General features: G+C 37.4%; 1 protein-coding gene across 3 annotated transcripts in view; it reads right to left on the bottom strand.

Moving 5' to 3' along the window:
• LOC149074876 (uncharacterized) overlaps positions 1-21,333 on the bottom strand; it is a 28,122-nt gene extending 6,789 nt beyond the window's left edge. The window contains exons 1-10 of one of the 3 annotated variants that reach the window (XM_089245808.1): positions 21,253-21,322; positions 17,856-17,994; positions 14,880-15,323; positions 13,175-13,279; positions 12,646-12,891; positions 9,474-10,418; positions 6,953-7,219; positions 6,224-6,400; positions 4,709-4,904; positions 2,630-2,791 (exon numbers count right to left, since the gene is read on the bottom strand). In XM_089245808.1, coding sequence (XP_089101934.1) covers positions 2,630-2,791; positions 4,709-4,904; positions 6,224-6,400; positions 6,953-7,219; positions 9,474-10,418; positions 12,646-12,891; positions 13,175-13,279; positions 14,880-15,314 — 2,533 coding nt within the window. In that variant the 5' untranslated portion in view covers positions 15,315-15,323; positions 17,856-17,994; positions 21,253-21,322. Of the gene's footprint in view, positions 1-2,629; positions 2,792-4,708; positions 4,905-6,223; positions 6,401-6,952; positions 7,220-9,473; positions 10,419-12,645; positions 12,892-13,174; positions 13,280-14,879; positions 15,324-17,855; positions 17,996-21,252 lie in introns of those variants that run through there. The other 2 variants (XM_089245809.1, XM_089245810.1) reach the window with 2 other exon arrangements.
• Positions 21,334-25,202: the final 3,869 nt, after the last annotated feature.

Below are 25,202 nucleotides of genomic sequence, written 5' to 3'. Positions count from 1 at the left end.
AGCAAACTGACATCAAAGTTTCCAAATATTAACAAAAATTTCAATGAAAAGTAGACAAATAATGGTCGAAATATTAGAACTTTGTTACCATCCAGTGAGCATGATTTGACCAAAACTACAGCTTTTGGTGTCCATACAGGGGTTTTAGTCAATGGAATGAATGGCAAAAATACCGCCCATGTTTGTATCTGAGGGTGACCAATAAATAGGGATTCGAAATACATTATTTAAAGAGGATTTTTGTCTGAATATTTTTATTTAGCCCTAAAACAGGGGGGATGACCACATCTGAAGGGGTAACCATTGAGAGAGGTTTTACTGCATTAATGATATCACTAGCCACATAGAATTTGAATTTTATTATCAGTGGGAATATGAATATATATATCTTACTCTCACATACACAAATGAAGGGACCAGGGGTAAAACCAATTTACAGCATTTTTTCACAAATGAGATAGGAGTGCCATATTGTAATATTCAAGGAGTACTATCCTTACATGCATTCATTTTTGGGATAGAATGACTTTAAAGTCGTAAAAAAAATCGGATAACATTTTGGAGAAAAACCACTTTATTACACGCATTAAAAAAACCACTTGATTACACCACACCTCTAGCGGTTGCTAGAGAAACTTCCTTATAAACAAGATTATCAGCTCTGATTTTTGTGCTTCCCTTTGTGTCATAATGTTTATGCTTTCTGTCATTCAATTTTATTAAGCAATTTTGTTGTGTACGGTGGATAATGTTATTCATGTTCTTTTCTAGTGCTCCTGAAGACCAATAAAATAGATTAACAAAGAGAAATGTCAGAAAATAAGTAGGGTTGGAGAAGTAATGAAAGTTTTACATTCGACAACTCACAAACTTGGCCCTTACTGTTTGTAAAAGAAGTGTTTCCAAACTGTTCATGAAGCTGAACATTTAAGGATTACATATGGATTCAATGAACTAGCAAACCATCAGGACAAAGTAACAATTTTACAATTATAAGGTACCTTCACTCTCCGGTGATAGAAAAGCCATGGTTGGTTTTTTGGTTTGGTGATAGAAAAGCAGCATTTCTACATCTTAAAAGTGATTTTTCCTATGAGGGGACATTTTTACATGAGATGTGACTGAAACATGAGTCTCGTCAATCGAAAAAGACATGCTGAAACACCAGATGACTGGAGGAAAGTGTGGAGTTCTTGCAGATAAAACCCATTCCCTTTTGATGCAATTAACTGCAGTAGTGAGAACTTGAGTTTCGAAATTGGGGAGACCACTTGGCATCATTCTTTCTACCAAAAAATGCTCCTTTCTCTATGAGGCTATTTTGAATGCTGAAAATTTTGAATGAAAAACCTGATTTTATCAACTACAAGTCTTCGTTTTTTGGTCAATACATGTCTTCACTAATAAACCAAAGAAAGGAAAATATCTACAAGAAAGAAATCTATTTGAGGATGATGTCATTCTCCACTATCCATACAAAGGTTTTAACAGCTGGCTAATGCAAAGATGTATTTAGGAAAGAGAGAAAATACAACCTCCCTTGCGGGGAATCAAACTTATGTCCTCTCACTTTCTGGGTGAGCGTCATAGACCACTAGGCTACAAAGCCAACGAATATCTCAATCTTTCCTTGGAGGTCGCGTGCACTGAACAGTTTGATTCCTTTCAAGGGCAGCTCAATTTATGTCTTTCCTAAATACATCTAAGCATCACCTAGCTGTTAAAAATCTTTGTATGGATAGCAAAGAGTGACATCCTCGGATAAGTTCCCATCTGGTGGCAGTGTCAGCAAACGTGAGCTTTAGCATCAGTTAGGTCTGACTGTCCATGTACGGTCCTGTTCAGGGCACATGAGCTCCAAGGAAAGATTCCGATTTTTGTTGCCTTTCTAGCCTAGTTGTCTAGGGCACTCACCCAGCAAGTGAGAGGACGTGGGTTCGATTATCCCCTCCCCCAAGTGGCAGTTGAATTTTCTCTATTTCCTAAACATATCTTGGCATCAACCAGCTGCTAAAAACCTTCATAAGAAATCTATTGCCACCAAGTTTGTACCACCAACCCATACCAATAGACTATCCATCAAAGCTGCAAAGACTATAGACCTGCTTCACCTTAGTACATTTCTGACATGAGAATTCTACGAAAAACTAACAGCTGGAGACGTTGATGAAGGGAGCGATGATGAATACTTAGATAACCCCCATGGATGCTGAGATTGCCAGAGAAGAACAACTTTATAGCAGTCCTTTCTTTTCTGCAATTTTTTTTTGATGCTTTGAATTTTTAAAACATATTTTTTCACTTTTTTATAAAATGAATACTTTTACTACATAAATATTATTTATCCTAAGTTATTTGATTTTGAACAAGGCCATGTGAGGGGACCTGTGGGTGCTTGATTTGAGTTTTATGTAGGGGACACTTTGATTTTTTAATTAATTCTGGGAGTGCTCTGCTGCATGATAGAAAATTTTGTGGGTGCTCGAACACCAACAACACCCCCAGCTCTAACACATTGAAACTTGTAAGTGAAGAAATGCAGTGGCATCTTGAATGTGATTGAACCTATGACATTTTATGGTGTTCCAATTCAAAACAATTTAGGAAAACTACACACACGCATACTCACAATGCTCAGGAGTTTGATCGATTTCATCACCAGATGGCCCTTCAGTAGAGCTGTTGGAATGGAGATCGACAAGAATGTTTTCTTCACCTTTACTTTCAACATTTGAGCAATCAACACTCTCATCATTACTGATACCATCATTTGCCTCTTTTTCCTTTGGAACTTTCGTTCATAAAAAAGAAGAAAGAAGATACAATTGTTAAATGAAAAAATTAAAAAAAAAATTTTCAATCTATAAGAATTTTTTTTTGAATGAATATAAAAATTATACAGTAAACAAATATTTTTCAAATTCATTGGAAGCAAAAGATGATTTTTCGTTTAAAAGAGCAATTCTCTCTTACAAATTAAAAATTTTATACAGGTAATTTTATATAGGTTGGGAAGAGGAAAATGCATAAGTGAGCAGCACAAAACTGAACATATACAGTCAAACTTGGTTAATTTGAAGCTCAAGGGGACAGCGAAAAAGTTTGAACTACCCAAAATTTGTATTAGCCAATTCATTAGTATAGGGCAACCCAGTTTTATAAAAAAAATCAAAAACTCTTAACAATTTTGAAAAATGAAGGCCTAATGAATGTCATCACGTACTATGCCAATTTTTTATTTGTTGGAACTAGTTTTTCTATAAAATATAAACAATCATGAAAACGATTTCATTTGTGAATCTGTAATTTCCTCTTGGATGCTCTTACATATGCGCAAAATCTTCAAGTTGATTTAGACAATGAAAGACATGAGTTTTTTGAGGTTCAACAGCCTCATTTTTTTTCTATGTCCATAGCTTATGCAAGTTCTGGTCATTCATCTCAGTTGAAAAAGGCTTGATTAATTGAGGATCTACTGTATTTCTTAGGTCGTTGATCTTGAGTAAACCCTCTCACCCCCCTCCATACACAAATTTAAAAAAATGCAAATGAAAACAATTATTTTGGTAGTTATGGGGCTTTCATTATATAAAAAATTGGTGTAGCTCAAAATATGGTGATATTTTTTATGCATCTAAATGATTCTTACCAAGTTTATGCCAAACTTTGAAAAAACCAACTTCTTAAACCCTATAAATCAGTGTTCTTCAACCTTTTTACAGCAGCGGACTGGTGAAAGAAGTTGAACAATTTCACAGACTGGGCAGATATGGGAAAAATAATTTGAGGACACGCAAAGTGTACAGAAGAATCCCCACTAATCAGAACTAATTGGGACCAGGACTCGTTTGGATTAGTGAAAAGTTCAGATTACTGGTTTATCTTTCAAACATGGCTTTTCTTAAAACTATAACAATAGTGAGTATCCCTATGGGTGGGATAAAGGTTACAGACTGGATAATTAAATTTTCCAATGACCAAAATGATCGTGGGGAAAATTAGTGTTTTTTTATCTTCCAAAGTCTTTGCAATGAACCAAGTGGCTTTACAAAACATCAAACAGGTGTACAAAAACCCTTTGCACTTAGCATCCTTGTTCGCATACACAGTTTACAACGGTGAACTGATTGTAGATTAGGAGCACAAGTTCTTATAACCGTCTCATTTGCATATTTCTACCAAAGCCGCTCGAAGAAGCACCACCTATTGGCTGTTTTTTGAGTTTTTTTCTGTCTTAAAAAAATTCCTGTGACCTAGCAATGCTAACCGTTTTTTGTTTTGGTTAATTTTTCGGTTTTTATGAATTTTTAAAGTTTCTATGGACTTTTTGCCCACCCTGTACATTGTATGTCATGGCCAATGTCTGAATTCTGGTCATTTGGCTAATACCTCAAGTTTGGGTACTACCTGTAACATATACAGTGGATCCCGCTTGCAACAATCACACTTAGAACGTCTTCCCTCATAGTACGACTTTATATATATATATATATGTGTATTTCTGTTGCCCCAACTCTTCTTTCATTCATAGAGACTGCCAGTTCAAAGCATTTTCCTGCGTACAATGCCATTTATGATGGTTTTTAAAAACGTTATAAGCAAGATCTACTGTGCATACAGAAAAAACATTCCCGAAAACTTCTGATCAGTGTAGTAGAAATTAAAGATTTACAATAAATTTTCTGAAAAAAAGATTGCATTTACTCACTTGAACTTGTTGGTAAACAGGCTGCATTAGATAATTCACAGAATGTGACTTCATTTTTTTCTGCATCAAACGGAACTTGAGTTATCTTGAATGCCTGCTTCTCACCATTGGCTTCATTACCATCTGCAGTGATGAGGGTCTGCACTTCACCATTAGCAGCATTTTCTGACAACTGAATGACTTCAAATACAACAACCTTTTAAAAGAAGTATCAAATTCAGAAAACTTTTTGAAAATGTTATTTCAAAAAAAATGTAAATGTTGATTAACATATTCAAAATGAAAAATTACATATATAGGATTTTTCCAGACTTTAATGATTACAGAGAGATGATGCTATAGTAGCAGCCTCAAACTGAGAAGAAAGGGATGTGTATATGTGTGCAGATTCAGAGAAGGGGAAGATAGCATCAGCCATGTTTTGTTCCCTCAGTGCATTTTGTCATATTGCGTTTTTGTGCATGTCTGTTTGGAATAAAATAAATTACAAATGATTATGTGTCTTGGTGGGAAGTTTACTCTTAGTGAAGAAGAACCTCAGACAAACTCCTGATATATGGTGTTAGGAAAAAAATCATTTGCGGTTTGAACACAAATGTGCTTCAGACAAATGAACATGATTTCATTATATAGGCTACTGCTAAAGCCTGAAGTGTGGCCAGATCATGAAGTGGATGGCCCTGTCCCGAATTGGTCAAGAGTTTTGCCAAAGTCCAAATTGCAGAAATGATTCGGAAGAATGGTGAATCTTCACAAAATGGCTAGAGATCCCTGGAAAAAACTCAATGTGCTGATGTAAGACGGCATCTACGGGACCAAATCAATTTTTTTTAATCGCCAACATGTGATACATGCCTACATATAGCAGCTGTATTGGATTAGCTCCATGTGATGAAAGAGAAAAAAAGTGAAATTTTAGAGGAAAACTATAAAAATAATTACATAAACACAGCTTTTTCTGCCAATTTTTTTTCAAAAAAATGTGATTACTGCATCATGACTATGGTATGATGGGTTGCCATACATAGTGTGATAAATTAATAATTATCATAAAATAATACTTCAACTTTATGATGATCCCAAATCATATTCATTATCGGACTTTGGCCAGGTATCACTGCCCACTTTGCAAACTGGCCAGATCAATATTTAATGAAATTGGCCAATTCACAAATTGGCCTATTTTGGGCTTTGGCAGTAACATATATATATAATATGATCCACATACAAAGTCTAGATTCCTCTAAAAGTGGCCAGCAAGTAGTTGGTCACTTTGTGAAGCTGCTTCACAGACCTGGACAGTGACATACATATTATTTGTTCCGCGAAACAAATTTTTACCCCTAAAAACTGATTAAGAGTAATTATTTTTCAGTCCCACTCGACCACATATAATTGAAAGGAAAAAAATTCCTAGCATAGAAGTGAAAATTTTCTATAAAAAAAGTAATAAAAATATAGATGCCATTAAATTTCAAAGGAAATATGAAATAATAAAAATAAGAGATGAATTACTTGTTTGTTGTTTCCATCAGCATATTCAACAACATTATAGTCAGATGTATCTTCATCTTCTTCCTCTCCATCTCTGACTTCACCAGGTTCTTTTGGTTCACCAATCCTCATCGCTTCCTCTCGCTCAGCAGGGGTGGCTTCAGGATCATGAATAGCAAAATGCCGAATCAAATTGCCCTAGAGAGATAAAAATAAATAAAGCAGAGCAAAACATCCATAAAAGCTACAATCTTTTATATAATGATATCTTTCTTTGATATGGGAGATTTCTTATAATGACAATGTAGATTAAATTAGATCCCATCAACAATGATAATTTTCTCTGCTCATTATATAGATTTCACTACATATACTGTGTTACGATAAAAGTGATGAATCTGGAAATTACGCAGAATCACTGAATGCTATATAAATGGTGAGTTAGACCTACCCAATGTGATGGCTTAAGCTAAGGTGCACCTGAGTGGCAGATTGTACTTTGCATCAAGGTGGCAGGTGAGTTTGAGCTGCCCCTGAACCCATCCCAAATGTATATTTTCTTTTTGTAGATGAGACACAACACCTTTTATAAAGTGAACCAAATGATACCCCAATAACCAAGTGATACCCCAATCAAATGCAGACTTTTCTGAGTAATCAAAATATTTCAATTTATTATTTAAATTTTAGAAAGATCAGCATATTACAATTGTTTAACTTAATGCAAAATCTACACCATTAAAGAAATACCTTGTGACGGAATGCTTTATCACATTCTGAACAGACGAGGTTTTTCTCCTTGGGTTCTGGAGGGACATAATCAGGATTATGGTAAAGATTGATGTGTCGTTTCAACAGCTGCTTTTGGCGAAAACTCAGGTTGCACTGTTCACACTGGTGAGGCTTCTCATCAGTATGGATGAGCATATGAGTCTCCAGATGTCTCAGTGTTACAGATGCATATGAGCACAAGTCGCACTTGAAACACTTTTCACCTTCGTGAGACTTTGTATGCAGCTACAAGGGAAATGAAAAGTATTAAAAAATATAATATTTTATTCAACATAAAAAATTGAGTCTTAAGCTATATATCACTTATATCAAGCAAGAAAATTGAAATCATTACATATTAGAAGAAAAAAGTACCATTTCAGGGGTTCAAAATAATGAGCACTTTTCGATAAGGGCATTACCCAGCCGCATAAAATATACATTAGAATCATATACGTAACCTTAATCTTATTATGTTAGAACCTGGACTCAAGAACATATTCAGGTTCTTTGTCTTATAAAGGTACAGGAAATGTTTTTTTTTTTAAATTCAGAAAGGCACCAAAAAACATTGTTCAAACTAGAGTACGTTCATCTGTCCCTTCACTGATTTTGTCAAGAATCCAGAGTGGTGTGTGAGGGAGGGAACTTATTGTACAAAAAAGGTCACAGCAGACGCTATATATACAGTCGCATCCCGTTTTAATGAATACCGATATAGTGAAAATCTCGTTTTAATGAAGAATTTTCTAATCCCTCAGATAAGTTTACATAGGAACAATGCAAAAACCTAGAATTCCTTTATAACAAAATTTGATTATAATGAAGTGATTTCCCGATCTTTTGGTTCATTTATAACAGGATTTGACTGTATATATATATCATCTCTGCTATGATATACTGTATATGCTCGTGTATAAGCCGACACCCCCACTTGAGGACCACCAAAACCGCAATAAATTGAAAATCCGTGTATAAGCCGACCCGAAAAAATTTGAGCATTTTAGAGAAAAAAAAAATTCTTATATTTTCATGCAAAATAAATAGCTTGCGGAAATTTACAATGGAAAATGATTCAATCTTTTTAATTCATTTCTTCTGAGTCTCCAAGCTCATCGTAATCCATCAGATCATCATAGGGGTGCGGCATCTTCGTTTTTATCTTCATCTGGGCTGTCTCATCGCCATTGTCACTTTCAAAGGGGATAAATGATGTTTTCGATTTCTTTGCATCGGCTTTGACATTATCAATTCTGTGGGGTTGGAACATATCCCATACCAATAATGCCTGTTTCTCGAAACACTGCTACAAAAATGACTACTGATTGCAGGGGCCGATATTTTCTCATCAAAAACTGACCCGAGTATAAGCTGACCCCCCAATTTGAGGAACTAATTTTTCCACACAAAAAAACTCTGCTTATACATGAGTATATACGGTATATAAAATATATATACATATTACAGGACAAACCCATTCTTCCCATATTATCCTGCTCTTGGGGGTGGGGGGCGATTGGCGCAGATTGTCCTCTTTTCCAGATCTGGGCCTGCCTGTCACCTTGCACCCATGAGTATAAGTGGATATAGATGCAGTGGGGCTTCAATTGGGAAGTGGGGGGGGGGGGTGGAAACAATCACAGAAAATGTGCATAGCAACCCTAACCTTATCTACCTATCACTCCGAGTCCATGTCAACGTTCCCACAAAATTACTTCATAATTGTCTTCTAAAATTTGCCTGAAACAGTTATAGAGGCCAAAATTGCCAAATTCTGTTTTCATAAGAACCCATTATTGGTCCTGAAACAATTTTAAGACTATTTAAAAATTAAGCAAAAATGTGTATTAGACTTACTAGCATGCCCCTAACCTCTCTTCCACAAGGGTGGGGCTAACAGGGATTCAGCCCTGGAGTGTGGGACGATTCTTGTCACTTTTTGTTTTCACACTATAAAGTCACTATAGAAGGGGGATCGTTAAAAATCTAGCCTGGGGTCCTCACCAAAGATGCTGGCCTAAAGACCCAGCTGCATAATGTTGGAACCATGCTTACTGGAACCAAATTAGCTTCTCTTTTCACAGAACTAACATAAGATCAAAATGGCACATTTTTTTCAATGGTACTATGAAGATAATGGCCTCAAACTCAGTTACCGAAGGAATAAAGAACTCCATATGCATGAGTTGAGAGGACAAGATTATTTATAATGGGACTTCGGGTTGAAAAAATATAAAAAAAAAACTGTGGAACAAATTTCAGAATCGATTTAAACAACAATTTGGTAAGAAAGTTAACAATTCTTTATGTACGTCTGCAATATTTCAATACTTATAAGCGTGAAATACATACAATGATGATTTTGAAATATAGATTGAATTTTGCTGCAGGTTTTTGCAACTGAAAATTTTTCATTGGAAAACTGAATTTTAACCATTATAAGTTCATTGAATGAGTAAACGAGTTGGTTTCATGATTCAAATGATATCGAATATCTCACCTTGAAATTGTATCTATCATTGAAAACTTTCCCACATCGTTTACACTTATGAAGCTTATCACAAGAATGAAGCTTCTGAATATGAATTCTCAGATCTGTTTTACGACCACAAGTTGCAGGACAAAATTCACACTGAAAAGTTGGCTTGTTTCCAGAATGTATGAGTTTGTGGGCTTTTAAGCTATTCGACTGAGTGAAACGGGCACAGCATATATCACAACCATATGGCTTCTCACCGGTGTGAATCCTAAGGTGACGTTTCAGTTTATAAGTGTCAGGACTAGCATATGTGCAATGAGGACACTGGTATGGCCTCTCACCCGTATGACAACGCATGTGTCTCTTGAGTTTGCTGAGCTCAACACTCGCATAACCACACTCAGTACAGTGGTGAGGCTTCTCGTGTGTATGCTTATATCGCACATGCCTCACCAATTCACCGGATGTTGTGAAACATGAATTGCAATCTTTACAGGCATGAGGTCTTGTTCCGGTGTGGGTATTTACATGATTTTGAAGTGAAGCCAGAGTTTTGAAACCACGCTCACATACACTACACTTATGAGGGCGTTCATCCGAATGGGATTTCATGTGCCGAGACAGCAAATACCGCTTAGAACTGGTGTAGTTACAATAATTGCACATGTGTTGCTGCTGAGTCACCACTTGGCTCTTCTTATGGTTTACACGTATAGTTCGAACTGCGCCTTCTTCATCTTGAACTGTAACAAACTCTTTGCTGGTTTTGTCGCCTTCTTGAAAATCATAGATTGACAGATCTACATTCTCATCATTGTCATCATCACCATCTATTCCTTGGCCATTTGGCTTTTCAGCGGCTTCTTTTGTTGGAGACATGAAAAGCACATAGCTCAATTCACCGGGATTAGTTTCAGATGGTACCAGAGTTACAGTCTGATATGGACTAGCCGTATTAGGTAAACCCTAAATGAAGAAAGTAAAAAATACCTTAAAGTGAAACAGATTTTGTGCATTCATAACTTTTTAAATAAGCATAAAAGGATGGAGATAACACAAACATTCAATAGCTAAACAATCAACAATAATTGTAGAATTGTAAATTTTTTCAGCAATTCATGCTTATAGCCTAGACCATAGTTTCCCAACCTTTTTTTGTCTCTCATTGCTTCCTTCAGAAATTTTTTTCACCCATCGCCCCCAACGCAATCTGACCCATAGGATCCCATGTTATACCCATAGTTACTACCGCCCCCCCCCCCTGGAACTTTCCATTGCCCATGTTGGGAATCACTGGCCTAGATCTTAGAATTGTAAAAAATTTTAAGCATTCATACTTACACCTGCAGGACCTGCAGGTCATCAACTTTTGACTCACTATACGATGAGTGCCAAAACTTTCCTGCTAGCAGGCCTAAAGGTGCAGACATGAAGAAAGCATTCAAAAAGCTTAAAGTTGCTAGCCATCCCGTAAATACAGGACTGATGCACTACGCAGGAGGTGAAGGAGCGTATTTCACTGTACAATATAAATTTATGAACAATTTTGGGGGGAGGAGCTCAGCCCCTCCTCATAAAATTAATGGGGGGGGGGGGAGATTCTTATAACCTAAGCCTCCAGATTCCTGCACCTATGTGTGGGCAATATTCCATCCAGGATACTCTTGCAGACCACATGAGACTGGAGAATGTCTGGGACTTAGAGATAGAAGTTTCCCAACTTCTAGGCACAAATGCATGCCGGTCTTCCATTTGAAAAAGTCTCTCTGTGAAGACAGGCAGACCTTCAACATGATGCAGATAAATAGGGCCATCAAACATTAGGGTCACTCATACACTCAGAACATGCATTCCGCCATGTATCAATTCGTTAGAAATTCTACAGAGGAATGTGTATGAGATGCATGTATGCAATACATTGGAACCTCAATAATCTGACTCTCGAAAAGTATTGTTAACCAGTCGGATGTCAAGTTAGTGAGGTCTTATTTGATTTCGCCCTTTCTCTCTCTCTCTCTCATAATTTTAAGTATCATACGTAAAAGTATGAACATGTACCTATATATTTTACTGCCAAAGTCTAAAGTTGGCCACTTTGCAAACTGGCTGGCCCAGCTGATATGGGCCATGTCCAAAATTTGGGCCTTTGGCCAGCGCCCCATAGGTCATTCCTTATACATCCCTATATATGGAACAGTAAGACATATTCAGATTCATTTGTTCATTAGGGTAGCCAAAGCAAACCATAATGGTTATATTAGCTACAGCTAATTATAAATGGCTATAATTATCACACAAAAAATATGCCAATGCGGCAATGACCCGAATCATAGGGATGTGTAGGAATTGACATATAAAAGCAAGAATTTCGGACATTGGCCGGGTCAGCTGGGTTGGTCAACTTCAGGCTTTGGCAGTAACATACATAGTTCAAAATTCTATTCCATCATCTATAAATTAACAAAAACTATTTATCCGAAAATTTTCTATGAAAGGTTTCCAAACAATTTTGAATTAGAGTGAAAAAAAAAACATTGTGTCAAAATATTTTATTTGTGAATGAATAGTGCAATTTTTAACAGTAAGAAAAGCTTTTATTTTTTTAAATTGAAAATTTCTATTTTGCTTATACTCAACCATCACTCACTCAAAAATTGAAAATATCATTCCCACCTATCTGTGAATTTGTAGTCCCCAGGTCGAGTATTTTGATTCCAAACAGTGGGAAGTCACCCTATCCTACAGTGGGAGGAAGTCTTTGACCAACAAAGAAATGCAGCGGAAACATTTGAAACAAAAAGTTTTGAAATATACGCCATCATGAATAATGTCATGAAAATTGATTAACTGACCAACACCCGAACAATTTCAAAAAACTAGTTGTGATAGTCGTAATAGACTTAAGTGAGGTTTAGCCCTTTCGTGTTGAGTTAGAGAGGTTTCCACCCATTGAATTTAGTATTATGAGAGAAAACCATGAAAATAATAAATATCAAGCTATCAAGGTTTTACTGTATAGCATAGCAGTAGCAGCTTAGTTACGTCTTCAAAGGACAAATGTGAATGGAAAACACTGATTAAATAATTATGAACATACTAGCTTTGATTAGTGCAGAGCTCTTGTGTCTGCATAATTATCATTATTCTCAGAGAGAACAAAAAACAAAACCAGAGTAAAGTACTGCATACGTACATCATTCTTAGCATTGACTGCTTGTTCTGTAAGGTTGGCTACCAACTGGAAAGTTTGTGGATCAGTCACTTGAAGTTCACCGCCAAGACCGGCAATGAGTGCTTGACCAGAAGTTGTGATTGGCACCAGTTGATTCATTGCATCTTGACCTTGCTGCTGCCCTTGTGGTTGCACCAACATGATTGTTTGTGGCTTTATATCCTCTACTGGTGGTACACTGGATGAATCATCAGCAGCTTTCTGTAACTGAATGGAATTCTGATTATTATTTTATAGGTTTTTAATTTGAGCAAATATTTTCCTCAACCATTAGGGATTTTCCTCTATTAATTGATTCCTATCAATGTTATATTTAATTTGCTTAATATATAGTAAAATACTCTTCACAGTTTCAACACCTGGAACAGACATGAACCCCATGGCCAAAATTATTTTTTTCTGTAATAGCGGGACATGATTTACTCATGGAAAAATATGGCATTTACAACACTGCATACATAGAAAAACCAAATTGATTTCAATAACTGACCTCTTCAGTATCAATCTTGATCTTTTTTGCTGCTGGTTCATTCTCAAGATTATCTTGATTGTTTTCTGTTTCTTCGGGTATCAAGTTTGTTTTCAAACCTTGAAGCTGTGAAAATACAAAACAGATTAAAATTAGTCTATATACACTTAGTTTCAAACATGTTCTTAACAATCACATTGGAAAAATGGCTTCTTTTTTGTGTGTGTGTATGTATATATATATATATATATATATATATTAAAAAAAAATTATACATTCTGATGATTCATATAAATTAAAATATTAATTATATAACATATAGTACAGTTTCAATAAACACTTTACACAAGGACAAAAACTGCAAAGTGATTATATTCTTCCAAAGAAAACAATGTCAATGCATCTCCATATGCATGGATTTCATGCCGACTCATTGTAAGCAAAATAAAGATGAAAAATCCTTGTTCAAATAAGGTGAAGGAATTTGACATGTTTCTAAATCAGTGTCCCCCAACCTTTTGATGTTGCAGACCCCTTATAGTCAACGCTCTGTGTGCCCTCCCCCACTGTAGCATCAGAAAGTCAATTTCGAAGTTACTCGCCTATAAAATTGAAAAAGTGTTTTTTTAAATACAAATACAACACCACAACAGGCAAAAGGCTGAGAAACAGATGCCCATCATTTGCATAATCACAAAAGTTTTTCATTCATGCGATGGTAGTAAATAAAAATGATCCAAATGGATCCCTTACAAAGTACTAATGGACCCACGGGGTCCATGGACACATTGAAAACACTGTTCTAAAGGATGATTTGTCCTTCTAAAAGCATTAATTCTCATAGTGGCTCCTAAGAGCAGAAAAAAGTGATAAGAATATGATTCCGTTCCTATGGCCAGAATTTCAATTTCCTGGCAGAAAAATGTACGGATCCAGTTGATTGTTCAATCAAATTAGAAGTGTTGGGACCAAACCAAGCACAAGATTATGATTTTCAACTAAAGTTTTTATGAGATGACTGATAGACACTCATTGGTATATAGATACTAAACAACTGAGATAGCCATTTCCAGCAACTCTACTTACCACGTAGAACCAGCTGGAGTAGAGTTTTAAGGTAACCATGCTTCAAAATTTGTAGCTGTGGTTTATATAAGGATTGCTATTCCACCCTATTCAGATTTGGTGAGAACAATACAATGCCTTCTTGGTCTTTATAGCTCAAAATCTCTGGATTATAGGATTAAACAATCAAAATATACTTATAGATCAGAGTATTGTTTGGTATTTTGGTCTCTGATTGCACAATGAAGGACCAGACACACCTCACTTCACATCTCAAGTCCCGTTTACATGTGCAATATTGTGGTAGCATTGGGAGTTCTTGCACCTGCTTGATGACTTTTTCCTTCATAAGGAAAGGAATGGAGAATAGTTATTGGTGAACATTCTTGAAGCACAGGTTTTAAACCCGCTTTTTCCATTTCTTATGTAAACAGGGCTTCCTAGTGATATGAAAGTGTTCCCAAAGGACGGGTGTATCCATGTCTCTCATTGTAGAATAGTTGACTAGTTGTAAAACTTAGTGGCTATACAGATCTATAGAAATATTACATTATAGGCCTATATTACACTATAAAAAATTACGTATAAAAGGTAAAATGTACAAACATGAGACAGAAAAAAGTGGTCATGAATTTCTTTTGTAACAATGCAATAAGCTCACTTGACTAGAAATTTGTACAGGAACTGTGAAGGATAAATTTTTGGGATCGATGGATGCCAAACTTCCAGTGTCACCAACAGCCAACAATATCTGCTGCATGCCACCACTGCCATCAGGAAAACCTCCAGTTCCGGGTGCAAGGAAAGCTATTTGCGCACCCCCGAGATCTCCCTGCCCAGTGGATGCAGAATACAAAGTGCCATCAGGACCAGCAAAGAATGCTGTTCCTGAGAAAATTCCATCACTTTCAGTGAAATATTGGAGCTTTGTTGGATCATTTGGTAGACCAGCGATGACAAAACAATCGTCTTGCTTGGCTGGATCATTCTGAGTTGATCCTCCATCTTCGATCTCTTTATTGAAAGTATTCAAGTAGTTCTGGATATCTGTGGATGCAGTTGCTACAGAAGTACTTTCTTTGGCACTTTCATCCATGATTACATTCTGTAAAAGAATTCTGGGATCACAATGGAATAACAATAGACAAAATAAATATTATCTTCTCGCATACAATAGGCTACACTGATTTTTCTTTCTTTCAAACTGAGCACAACTCAGGTCTATCACCATCTATGGGCGATTTACTACCTAGTGAGAGGCTACACTGACTGCAATTATAATTTTTACATGACAATGTTTAGAGACCATGGAAACAAATTAATATACAGTAGATTTCACTTAATAGAATAATTGGCTATTCGGAAAAGCCATTTAATACAGGGTGTCCGAATCAAACGTACCCGATTTCAAAGTGATTAAAAATCAGTAATGTCCTGGAGGGTGACAATAATTAGAAAATTTTGCTGCTCAAAATCCTGGAGTTAGATGGCAAATTTTTTGAAAGCATCTTTACATACGCCACCATTGTTACGAGCAAACAAAGAAAAAATTAGTGTCACCATAGAAGGTGGTGGAAATTGTTCTGTAAGGTGTTAGCTCTTGTCCACAGTGAACTTGAATTCCTCTCCAAGATAACATTTTCAAATGAGGCAACATTCCATGCTTAGGCATCTGAACCTGGGGGACTGAGGCCATTTGATTCTCCCAATAATTAATGAATAAAACAATACGTCGCACCGAACCCCTTTCTACAAAAGAGATTGAGCCTTTGGAAATGTTCTGTGGTGTGAAATTCCCATAATAGTATTTTATATACTTTTCTTATAATTATTCTAGATTGTTCTGCAGTAGCACTGATTGTTCTGCAATATACGTAGCAGATTTCTGCTTTGGGCATGTCAGTGTCTCGGATTCCATATGTTAAACTGGATCAATTAGTATAATTGCTGAATTTGGGCTTAGAAAATCCTAGTGGTTTTTCAAGTGGAGAGAAACAATCCAAAATCAATCTGCAGTGTGTGCGCTCACATGATAGGGTCATGGGACCATTTTTCATCTAGGTAACAAAAGAAGCACACAGGGAAATACACTAATTTTATTACGAAAACATTTTGCAAGTGTTGCTTTCTATAATTTATATACCTTTCTTATCCCTTCAGACTGGTAAAAAAAAAGGACATTTGAACAGAACACTGCTGTATGTACATTTATCAAAAACCAAAATTATTTAATTCCCAATTGAATGTATTTTGTTTTGGTTTTTTCGTTTGTTTTACTTAATTGAATTTCAAAATTCTACCCTATATAATTTGTGAAAAATTCTTCAAAAAAAATTTTTACTGGTCAGTTTTTTACTGCAATTCTTTATCCCCCTTTAACCACCAGTTCAGATCTTGGTGTTTCTTGCAGTAAAAAACTGAACCTTCCCCCCCATTCAGAAGATAAAAAAATGATGAATCTTACCCCACTTCAAAAAACTTTGCATACCCCTATGGAATCTACTGTACAATTTCTATTATTTTATACAAGAAAATTAATCTTGTAAATCGAGGTATCACTGTTACTTAGTTAACTTGAATCTAAACCACCTTCTTGCACAGACTGTGTTACACTCAAAATATTAACAAAGTTCTTCCGAAATGCAGTTGAACCTTGATAACTTGGCACTCCAAAAGTATAGATAAATATGTCAATTAAACGATTAATGTCAAGTTAGTGAAGCATCATTTAATCTAATTCTCCCAATTTTAAAACATCATCTATGCCATGTACTTATATACAGGATAGTGAGGAAAGTCCCTAGGCCTTATTGATTTTATAAATTATTTTTATTGATTTTGTAAACATTTTTCATTGATTTTGTAAACATTTTTCATTGATTTTGTAAACATTTTTCATTGATTTTGTAAACATTTTTCATTGATTTTGTAAACATTTTTCATTGATTTTGTAAACATTTTTCATTGATTTTGTAAACATTTTTCATTGATTTTGTAAACATTTTTCATTGATTTTGTAAACATTTTTCATTGATTTTGTAAACATTTTTCATTGATTTTGTAAACATTTTTCATTGATTTTGTAAACATTTTTCATTGATTTTGTAAACATTTTTCATTGATTTTGTAAACATTTTTCATTGATTTTGTAAACATTTTTCATTGATTTTGTAAACATTTTTCATTGATTCTGAAATGATTTCCATTAATTTCGGAAATAATTTTCATTAATTCTTGAATTTTTTACACTATGCCATCCATTAATTTTAAATTAGTGTTGACTATGAAGCTTCATTGATTTTTGTTTAGGATGTTCATAGTTTTGTATAGATATTTGTCAGCATTGCTATGCATTCGGTAATAATTTTATGAATTTTTGAATGCAGACTTCCAATCCTAAAAAAAAAAAAAAAAAATAAAATCTAGGATTTGATCAAAATGTTAAGAGGTACAGCCCAGACCACCAAAATTGTTGAGATGCCTGTGAAACCCATCTCAGAGACCAGGTTTGGGTCCCGATCCATAGGTTAGGAACCCATGGGTTACAAACAAATAAATCTCCCACATCTTTTCAGAAGTGAACAGATAAAACATTCAGTACCATTTAGTACACATTGGTAATCAAGTCATTACTTACAGCTAAATCTATCCGTAAATTTCATGATTACTCTCTTCATATTCATCATAATATGATTCAGTCGAAATCCTATCATTTTTATGATTTAACTTTCATCCTCGAAACTCAGAACATATTGGGAGAACCAATTACAATAACACTAGAAAAAGAAAAAACAAATGTAAAGAAAAATGTTATTTTCAATATATTTGAAAAATTTCCATCAAACAATCAAATTTGATATAGCTACATGCCACGTGATATGCCTGAAAAGAAAAGTGTTTAACCAGTGCATGGTACCAGCACTGACTAATGGAGCTGAAAGATACAAAGACAACACAAAGGAGAATGGAAAGATGTATGTTAGGCATCACAAGGAGAGACAGAAAACAAATTACATGGATAAGAAGCCACACAAAAATATGATATCGTGGAAGGAATTAAATGTTTAAAATAGAAATGGGCTGGATATATTGCAAGAAAACAGGATGGACCACAAGTATTCTGGATTGATACCCCCATGGTGTTAAACATCTGAGAAATCGTCCCCAAAGAAGATGAAATAACGAAATCCAAAAAGTGGCTGGAGTTAACTGGGTGGCAAAAGCATCAGACAGAGTAAAATGGAAAAATTTAGAGGAGACCATCTAGCAGTGGATAGAAAAATGGTCGTGATGATAATATAAAAACATGTTATGGACGTGTTGTACAAACAGGTAGAGAAAAGAAATGAATAGAATAATTCAATACTTGAAGAGTGTCATTTACAGTGTATTAGAACAGTGGTGGCCAACCTTTTCCCCACCCTTGCTGATTTTGAGGCGAGAAATCGTATGCGCCATTCTCAAGGGGAAATCCCTCCTCCCTAACATTGTTTCAAAGGAAAAAATGTTTCTGATGATAGCAAGCCAAAAATGGCACAATTGTGATTGATAAATGTGTCGCAAACCACTCAAGTGCTCTGGAATTGTGCTGCGGATGCTTAAGTGATTTGGCACTGTGGTATGAGTAACTTAAGTGATCTGAAAATGGGCCATGCAGGGGGTGTCAGAAGTGTTTCGAAACTGTGGGTGCTCGTCTTTAGTTTTATATCGGAAATTTGTAATTTCTGTATCGATTCTGGGGGTGCTCAGATCCATGTCACAAATTAACGTGGGTGCTTGAGCACCCACAGCACTCCCCCAGCTCCGCCGCCACTGGGGCCATGGACCACTTAAAAGAAAATATGTCTTGGAGCAGCTTGAGTGATCTGGAGCTGTGCTGCAAATTACTCAAGTGATGTGTAAATATGCCGCTGGTCACTTAAGTGGTCTGGGAATGTGCCGCAAGATACTTAATTGATCCATTTATGTGCCACTTGGTTTAATTTTAGAAATTAAGCTTCAGGTTACAGGCCACATCAGATGATTGCAAGAGCCCATTTGATCTGCAGGCCATGGGATGAGCATGTGTGATGTAGCCTATATTGATTGTAAAGATGTGAAAATGATCAAAGTTCTCTTACGTTCAGGAAATACTTTAAGTTTCTTCAAACATTGTAATATATAAGTAACAGTGATATCCTGGGCCCGATTTGTGAGTGTAAAAGTGGGACATTTGCCAAGGGTCCCTAAATTTATGGGATATATATCCTCTTTAAACCAAATAAGTTGTGTCCTCAGTTGGGTAAGCCCTCGAAGGTTAAGCCTTCAAATTTTGGCCAGGGATACCCTTATGTTGAAGAGAGGCTCTGGTAGGTGGCTCCACATTTCCTCTAGCCCAAGGGTGCTCAACCTTTAAGAGAATGTGGACCATTTCAATGGTTTAAAACATGTTTTGTGGGTCACTTAAGTGATCTGCAAGCATACTGCAAATTACTTAAGCACTCTGGAAGCATGCCGTAAGCCACTTAAGTGGTCTGTAAATTTTCTGCGGATCACTTCAGGGATCTGAGAATGTACTGTGGGCAGGGCCCTCATTTCAACTTTTTCTGGGGGGGGGGGAGACAAAGCACATGTACTCAATGTATGTATATATATATATTTGTATACCATTTTTAGTGTATTTTCAAAAGTGACCCACCAAATGACGGGCCTGACTGTAGGCCACTAAAGTGATGTGAGACAGCACTGACAACTACTTTGGTGATTTGTAAATGCCCTGCAGGCTCTTTAAGTGATCTGGAACTGCACTGTGGGTTCCTAAAATTATCTTTGACTATACAGCGGATCCCATAAAGGATCTAGAAATGTGATGTGGCCAGTTAAGTGCTTTGGAACTGTGCCATAGATCACTTGAGGGATCTGAGAATGTGTTGCAGGCCACCAAAGTGATGTGAAACAGCACTGCTAGCCACTTTGGTGATTTGCAACTGTCCTGCGGGTTCCTTAAATGATCTGGAACTGCGCCTTTGGTCCCTCAAGTGATTTATGAATATGCCATGGGTCCCATAAGTGATCGAGAAATGTGCTGCGGCCACTTAAGTGCTCTGAAAATGTGCCGTAGGTCACTTACGTGATCTGTAAATTTTCTGCGGGTCACTTGAAGGATCTGAGAATGTGCTGCGGGCCACCAAAGTGATGTGAGCAAGTACTGACAGGCACTTTGATGAATTGTAAATGTCTTGCGGGTTCCTCAAGTGATCTGGAACTGCACCATGGGTCCTTGAAGTGATCTATGATAATGCTGTGGGTTCCTAAAGTGAAGTGATCTTTTACTATGCTGTGGGGTCCCTTATAGTGAGACTTAGTTCAGTTTTTACAAAATTAGGTTTGGGGTCGCATGCATGCTCTAGCCAGTCTGGACTCGAATCCTTCCCCCCCACACCCCTCCCAAGAACCATCAATGAGAGAAATGAAAGATTGATGAGCGAATCAATCACTCATCATGTTTATTAAACAGGTTTAAAAAAATCATTTTAATTAAAAATTATGGACCCGAGAATTACAATTTATTTATTTTTGGGGCACCCTTGGGAACGAATGATGTGAATCGATCGATACTCGTACGAGGAAAGGACTGGTAAATGGTGGGCGACGAGTTCTCCGTCATCGAGCCCGAATAAATTGCGGGAAATGAATTCGTGAAAGTGGTTCTTCTCGTTTTTCGAAGCGAAATAAATCGGCGGCGGCATGATTTTCTTCGTCGCATGATTGTATATAAACACGGACGGGCATTTAAACGCCGTTTTCAGTGAACTCTAGCGTCAACAGGGGAAAGTGGACCTGTCAGCGCCATCTGCTAGTAGATCGCGCCATCTGTAATGATGGGAAGAGGGACCACCACTTTGTTTTAATAGACCCCCCTTTTCTCTTAAAAAAAAAAAGATACGATCCCGCCACGTAATTAATCCGAAACAATAAGCTCGAATCAATTTCAACAATATAAACACACGAATGTTGAATTGCGGGAAGGAATGCGGCAAATTACGTTGACTCACCTACGCGACTCCATTGTTGATCTTTGCATGGATTTATACATTGTTATCGCGATGCCAAGAGGAAAAAAAAGGGGGAAGGGGTGTGGCGAGCAAGTGGGCGTGAGTTTCAGCATTAAAAAATGATATAAAAATATCGATCGGAATCGATAATTATTAAACTTGACAACGTTGATGAAATTAAAATGAAAATTAGTTTTTTTAATACACAAAAAAAAGAGAATTAATCGTATCTCAGCGAAAATTTTGAAATACGGATTCATCGTAAAAATTCCTGCATACGCAGTTTTCGTAACCGTGATTTCGTCGATGTGTTTTTTCGATAGTGCGAGAGAGGGGGGAAAAAATTGAAATCTTACTAATATTTAAAACCGGGTTTTCCTAGGAGCAGGTTTCCTGACCGCGCGCAACGTGATTCGCACTCACCAATAAGAAAAGCAGCATGACTGTTTTCATACAGAGCGCAATACGCCTCACGACAGCGCTTTACATCGGGCGTGATTGGTTGACTGCTTTTGGAGGAGTCAAATGAGACGGTCCGACATTGTTTGTTAAACTGCTCTGGGGAGCCGTGGATAAACGTTGATTAGATTAAAAGGTGACGTGGGTGAAAAAAAAACCTGAGACCCACTACCGTAGGTACTCAAAGAATTATCATGGTCTGGCACATTCTTAGCCGCACCCCCCCCCCCACCCGAAGCCAAGGATTTTTGGCAGGTCTCTAGAAACCTTAGAGGAGAAATAAATGTCTTTATTTCTCCTCGATGCTAGAGACCACAGTGGCGGATTAAAGTCGGTTGAGGCCCCGGGCGCAAAAGAAAGCATTCATTGGCGTATGCAAACTGGGGGAGGGGGGATTTATAGCCTCCAGCCGAGATTATAGTGTTATTTTGCAGAAAAAAACGTAAACCCCCTCCTTGAGAAAATTCTGCGTACGCCTATGAAAATATTTGGCCCCTAAAATTAGAAAAAGTGTTAAGTTTGGGTTTTTCGAGGCTCCGGGCACGAGCCCGGTGAGCCCGCCGTTAAATCCGCCTCTGACAGAGCACCTTGGGAATCAAAGCACGGCCGTGTGCCCTCACATCTTGGAACGGGATCCGGAACTTTCGCCCCCGACATCTCGTCCCCTTTACATTTGGCCCCCGGAAATTTCACACCTGACATTTCACCTGCCCTGAACGTATGAGTGATCGAGTGACCGTATGAGTGACCAAGTGAGTGTGAAATGAACTGTAGGAGTGCGTTAGTGACCGCACAAATGACTGAGCGAGTGGCAGAATGACTCACCACGTGAGTAACCGTATCAACTAGTGTGCAATTGACTTTATGAGTGAATGGCCGTATGAGTGAGCAAATGAATGACCGCATGAGCGACCAAGTGATTAACTGTATGAGTGATCATGGGATTGACCATGTCAGTGACAAAGGGAGGAATTGAGCGATGGAACGTTTGAGTGAATAAGTGACTGACCGAATGAGTGACCAAGTGAGTGGCTAATTAAATACTGGTGTAAGTTTCCTAGTGAATGATTGAGCGTATGAGTGACCGAGTGGCTGACGGAATGAAAGACAGAGTGAATGCTTGAATAAATTTGCGAGTGACTGAGTGATTGAGCATATGAGTGATCAAGGGAGAGACTGAGTGATTAACCGTATGAGTGACCGAGTGGCTGACGGAATGAAAGACAGAGTGAATGCTTGAATAAATTTGCGAGTGACTGAGTGATTGAGCATATGAGTGATCAAGGGAGAGACTGAGTGATTAACCGTATGAGTGACCGAGTGGTTAACTGCATGAGTGACTGTATATGTGACCAGGTGAGTGACGGTGCGAGTGTTCAAGTGAGTGATCAAGGGACTGACCGTGTGAGTGACCAAGGGAGTTACTGAGTGATGGAACGCATAAGTGAATGTGTGACCAAGTGAGTGACCGAAAGATTGATAAAAGGAATGACTGCATGAGTGACCGAAAGATTGATAAAGTGAATGACCGTATGATTGACCCAGTGAGCGACTGAGTGATTGACTGGCAAAGTGCGAGGGTGGAGTGTCTGCAAAGATGATCCTCCTCATCCCCTCCCTTTTTATAGGTGGTTACGTAGCACTGAATGACCAAGTGACTCACACTTTAATGGATTCTAAGAATTTAGAATTTTCAGTTTAAGCATAAAATATTTTTCCCAAATTTACGACTCTCACCGGTGTGGTCACTCACACCATCATTCATATATTCACTCATACGGTCACGCGTACGGTCAAGGTAGGCAAAATGACAGGGGGCAATTTCCGATTCACTTGATTACTCACTGGGTCACTCATATGGTCAGGGCAGGTGAAATGTCCGGGGATAAATTTTCAATTCACTCGATCACTTATGTATTCATTCACTTGGTCACTCATGCGATCAGGGGAAGCAAAATGTCACGAGTAAATGTCCAACTCACTTGATCACTCACTTGGTCACTTGTACCATCATTCATATGTTCACTCATAGAGTCACGCGTACGATAAGGGCTGGCGAAATATCAGAGATAAATTTCCGATTTACTTGATTACTCACTGATATGGTCAGGGCAGGCGAAAGGTCAGGGCGAAATTCCCGGTGTGAAATGTCCGGGGCGAAATTTCCGGGGGTTAAATGTACCGGGGTGAGATGTCAGGGGCGAAATTTCCGGGGGCCAAATGTACTGGGGACGAAATGTCGGAGGCGAAATATCGGGGGCAAAGGTTCCGTGAACCTCTTGGAACAGGGCCACCTTGACTAGGATCCTTCGTGGGCTACATTATAGTGAATTTATAGCGTGAAAAAAAAAAGATAATCGTTCCGGGCCCCTGTCAGCCTCCACCCTTGTGGGGGTATGCATTGCCGTTGTAACACATGGGCCTACCCAGGACTCAGAAAAATGAGTAGTTTTTGAACTTTTCGAGAATTTGCTAGGTAGGGCATCAGAAAAATCACTTGATCCGGGGACTCATAATGCTCTTAATTAAGAAATGCTAACTTAAAATGCTTTTTTAAGGTTATAGTAACCCGTGATTTCTTTGGAAGGAATTCTTCGTACCCTCCACAAACCCGGTACGTACTAAGATAGTATTTCTGGGAGGCTTTGGTACATCCCTATTGTTTTTCTTCCATACACTGCGAGACATATCAAAAATTTACAAAGCCACCAAGCTATACTGCGGTATTTAGAATTTTAAGATTGCAAATGTGGATTACCATTCTTTCGCTAATCGAATGCATCAAAAGCACAGATATAGTTAATTGAGAGAAAAAGCATCTTTACAATTCTAAATACCTTAGCTTAGCTGAGTGGTTCGCAGACTTATTAATCAGCTCAAAATTGAGAGTCAATTTAACTAATAATTAAAGTTAAATTGAATAGCGATTTGATTAAAATTTTAGCTACTGCTGAGTGGAAATCCTGCGTGCGCTACTGACTTCTGATGAACAAATAAGAATGGTCTATTACAGGGCTGTAACTAGGATTTTGCCCTCCACACCCATTTAAACTTCGATAATTTTATAATGGTAATCTTTTATTTCCATCTTAATGTTTGCCGCCCGGGGCAGTTGCTCCCCAGTAGTTCCGGCCCTGTTCTATTAGAGCATATTCGGTTCGCAGTAGTGGACACAGGATTCCCCCCCCCTCCAAGGGTGTCGTTTTCTGTTTTTTCCTGCAGAAAAAAAAGAAAAACCGAACACCCATCTCAGATTAAGATGCTACTAATCTGCATACTCCAGGACCGGTTTGCATCACCTAATTTTTTAATATGAAGCATTAATATTGGATACCAAGTGGTACAAAGAGTTCAATTTTTTTATCTCAAAGCAGCTTTATAGAACAGGGGTCTTCAACACGTGGCCTGCCCACCATTTTTAGAAAATAGCTACTTTACACAGAAAAACGATTAAATTAAAAAAAAAAGATTCGTTAAAGAGCACCGAAATC

Source organism: Pholcus phalangioides, unplaced genomic scaffold (genome assembly GCF_987345545.1).
Source record: "Pholcus phalangioides strain wild (caught in Gottingen) unplaced genomic scaffold, Ppha-v1.0 ptg000016l_1, whole genome shotgun sequence".
Taxonomy (NCBI): domain Eukaryota; kingdom Metazoa; phylum Arthropoda; class Arachnida; order Araneae; family Pholcidae; genus Pholcus; species Pholcus phalangioides.
This window is presented reverse-complemented; position numbering and strand designations above follow the sequence as displayed.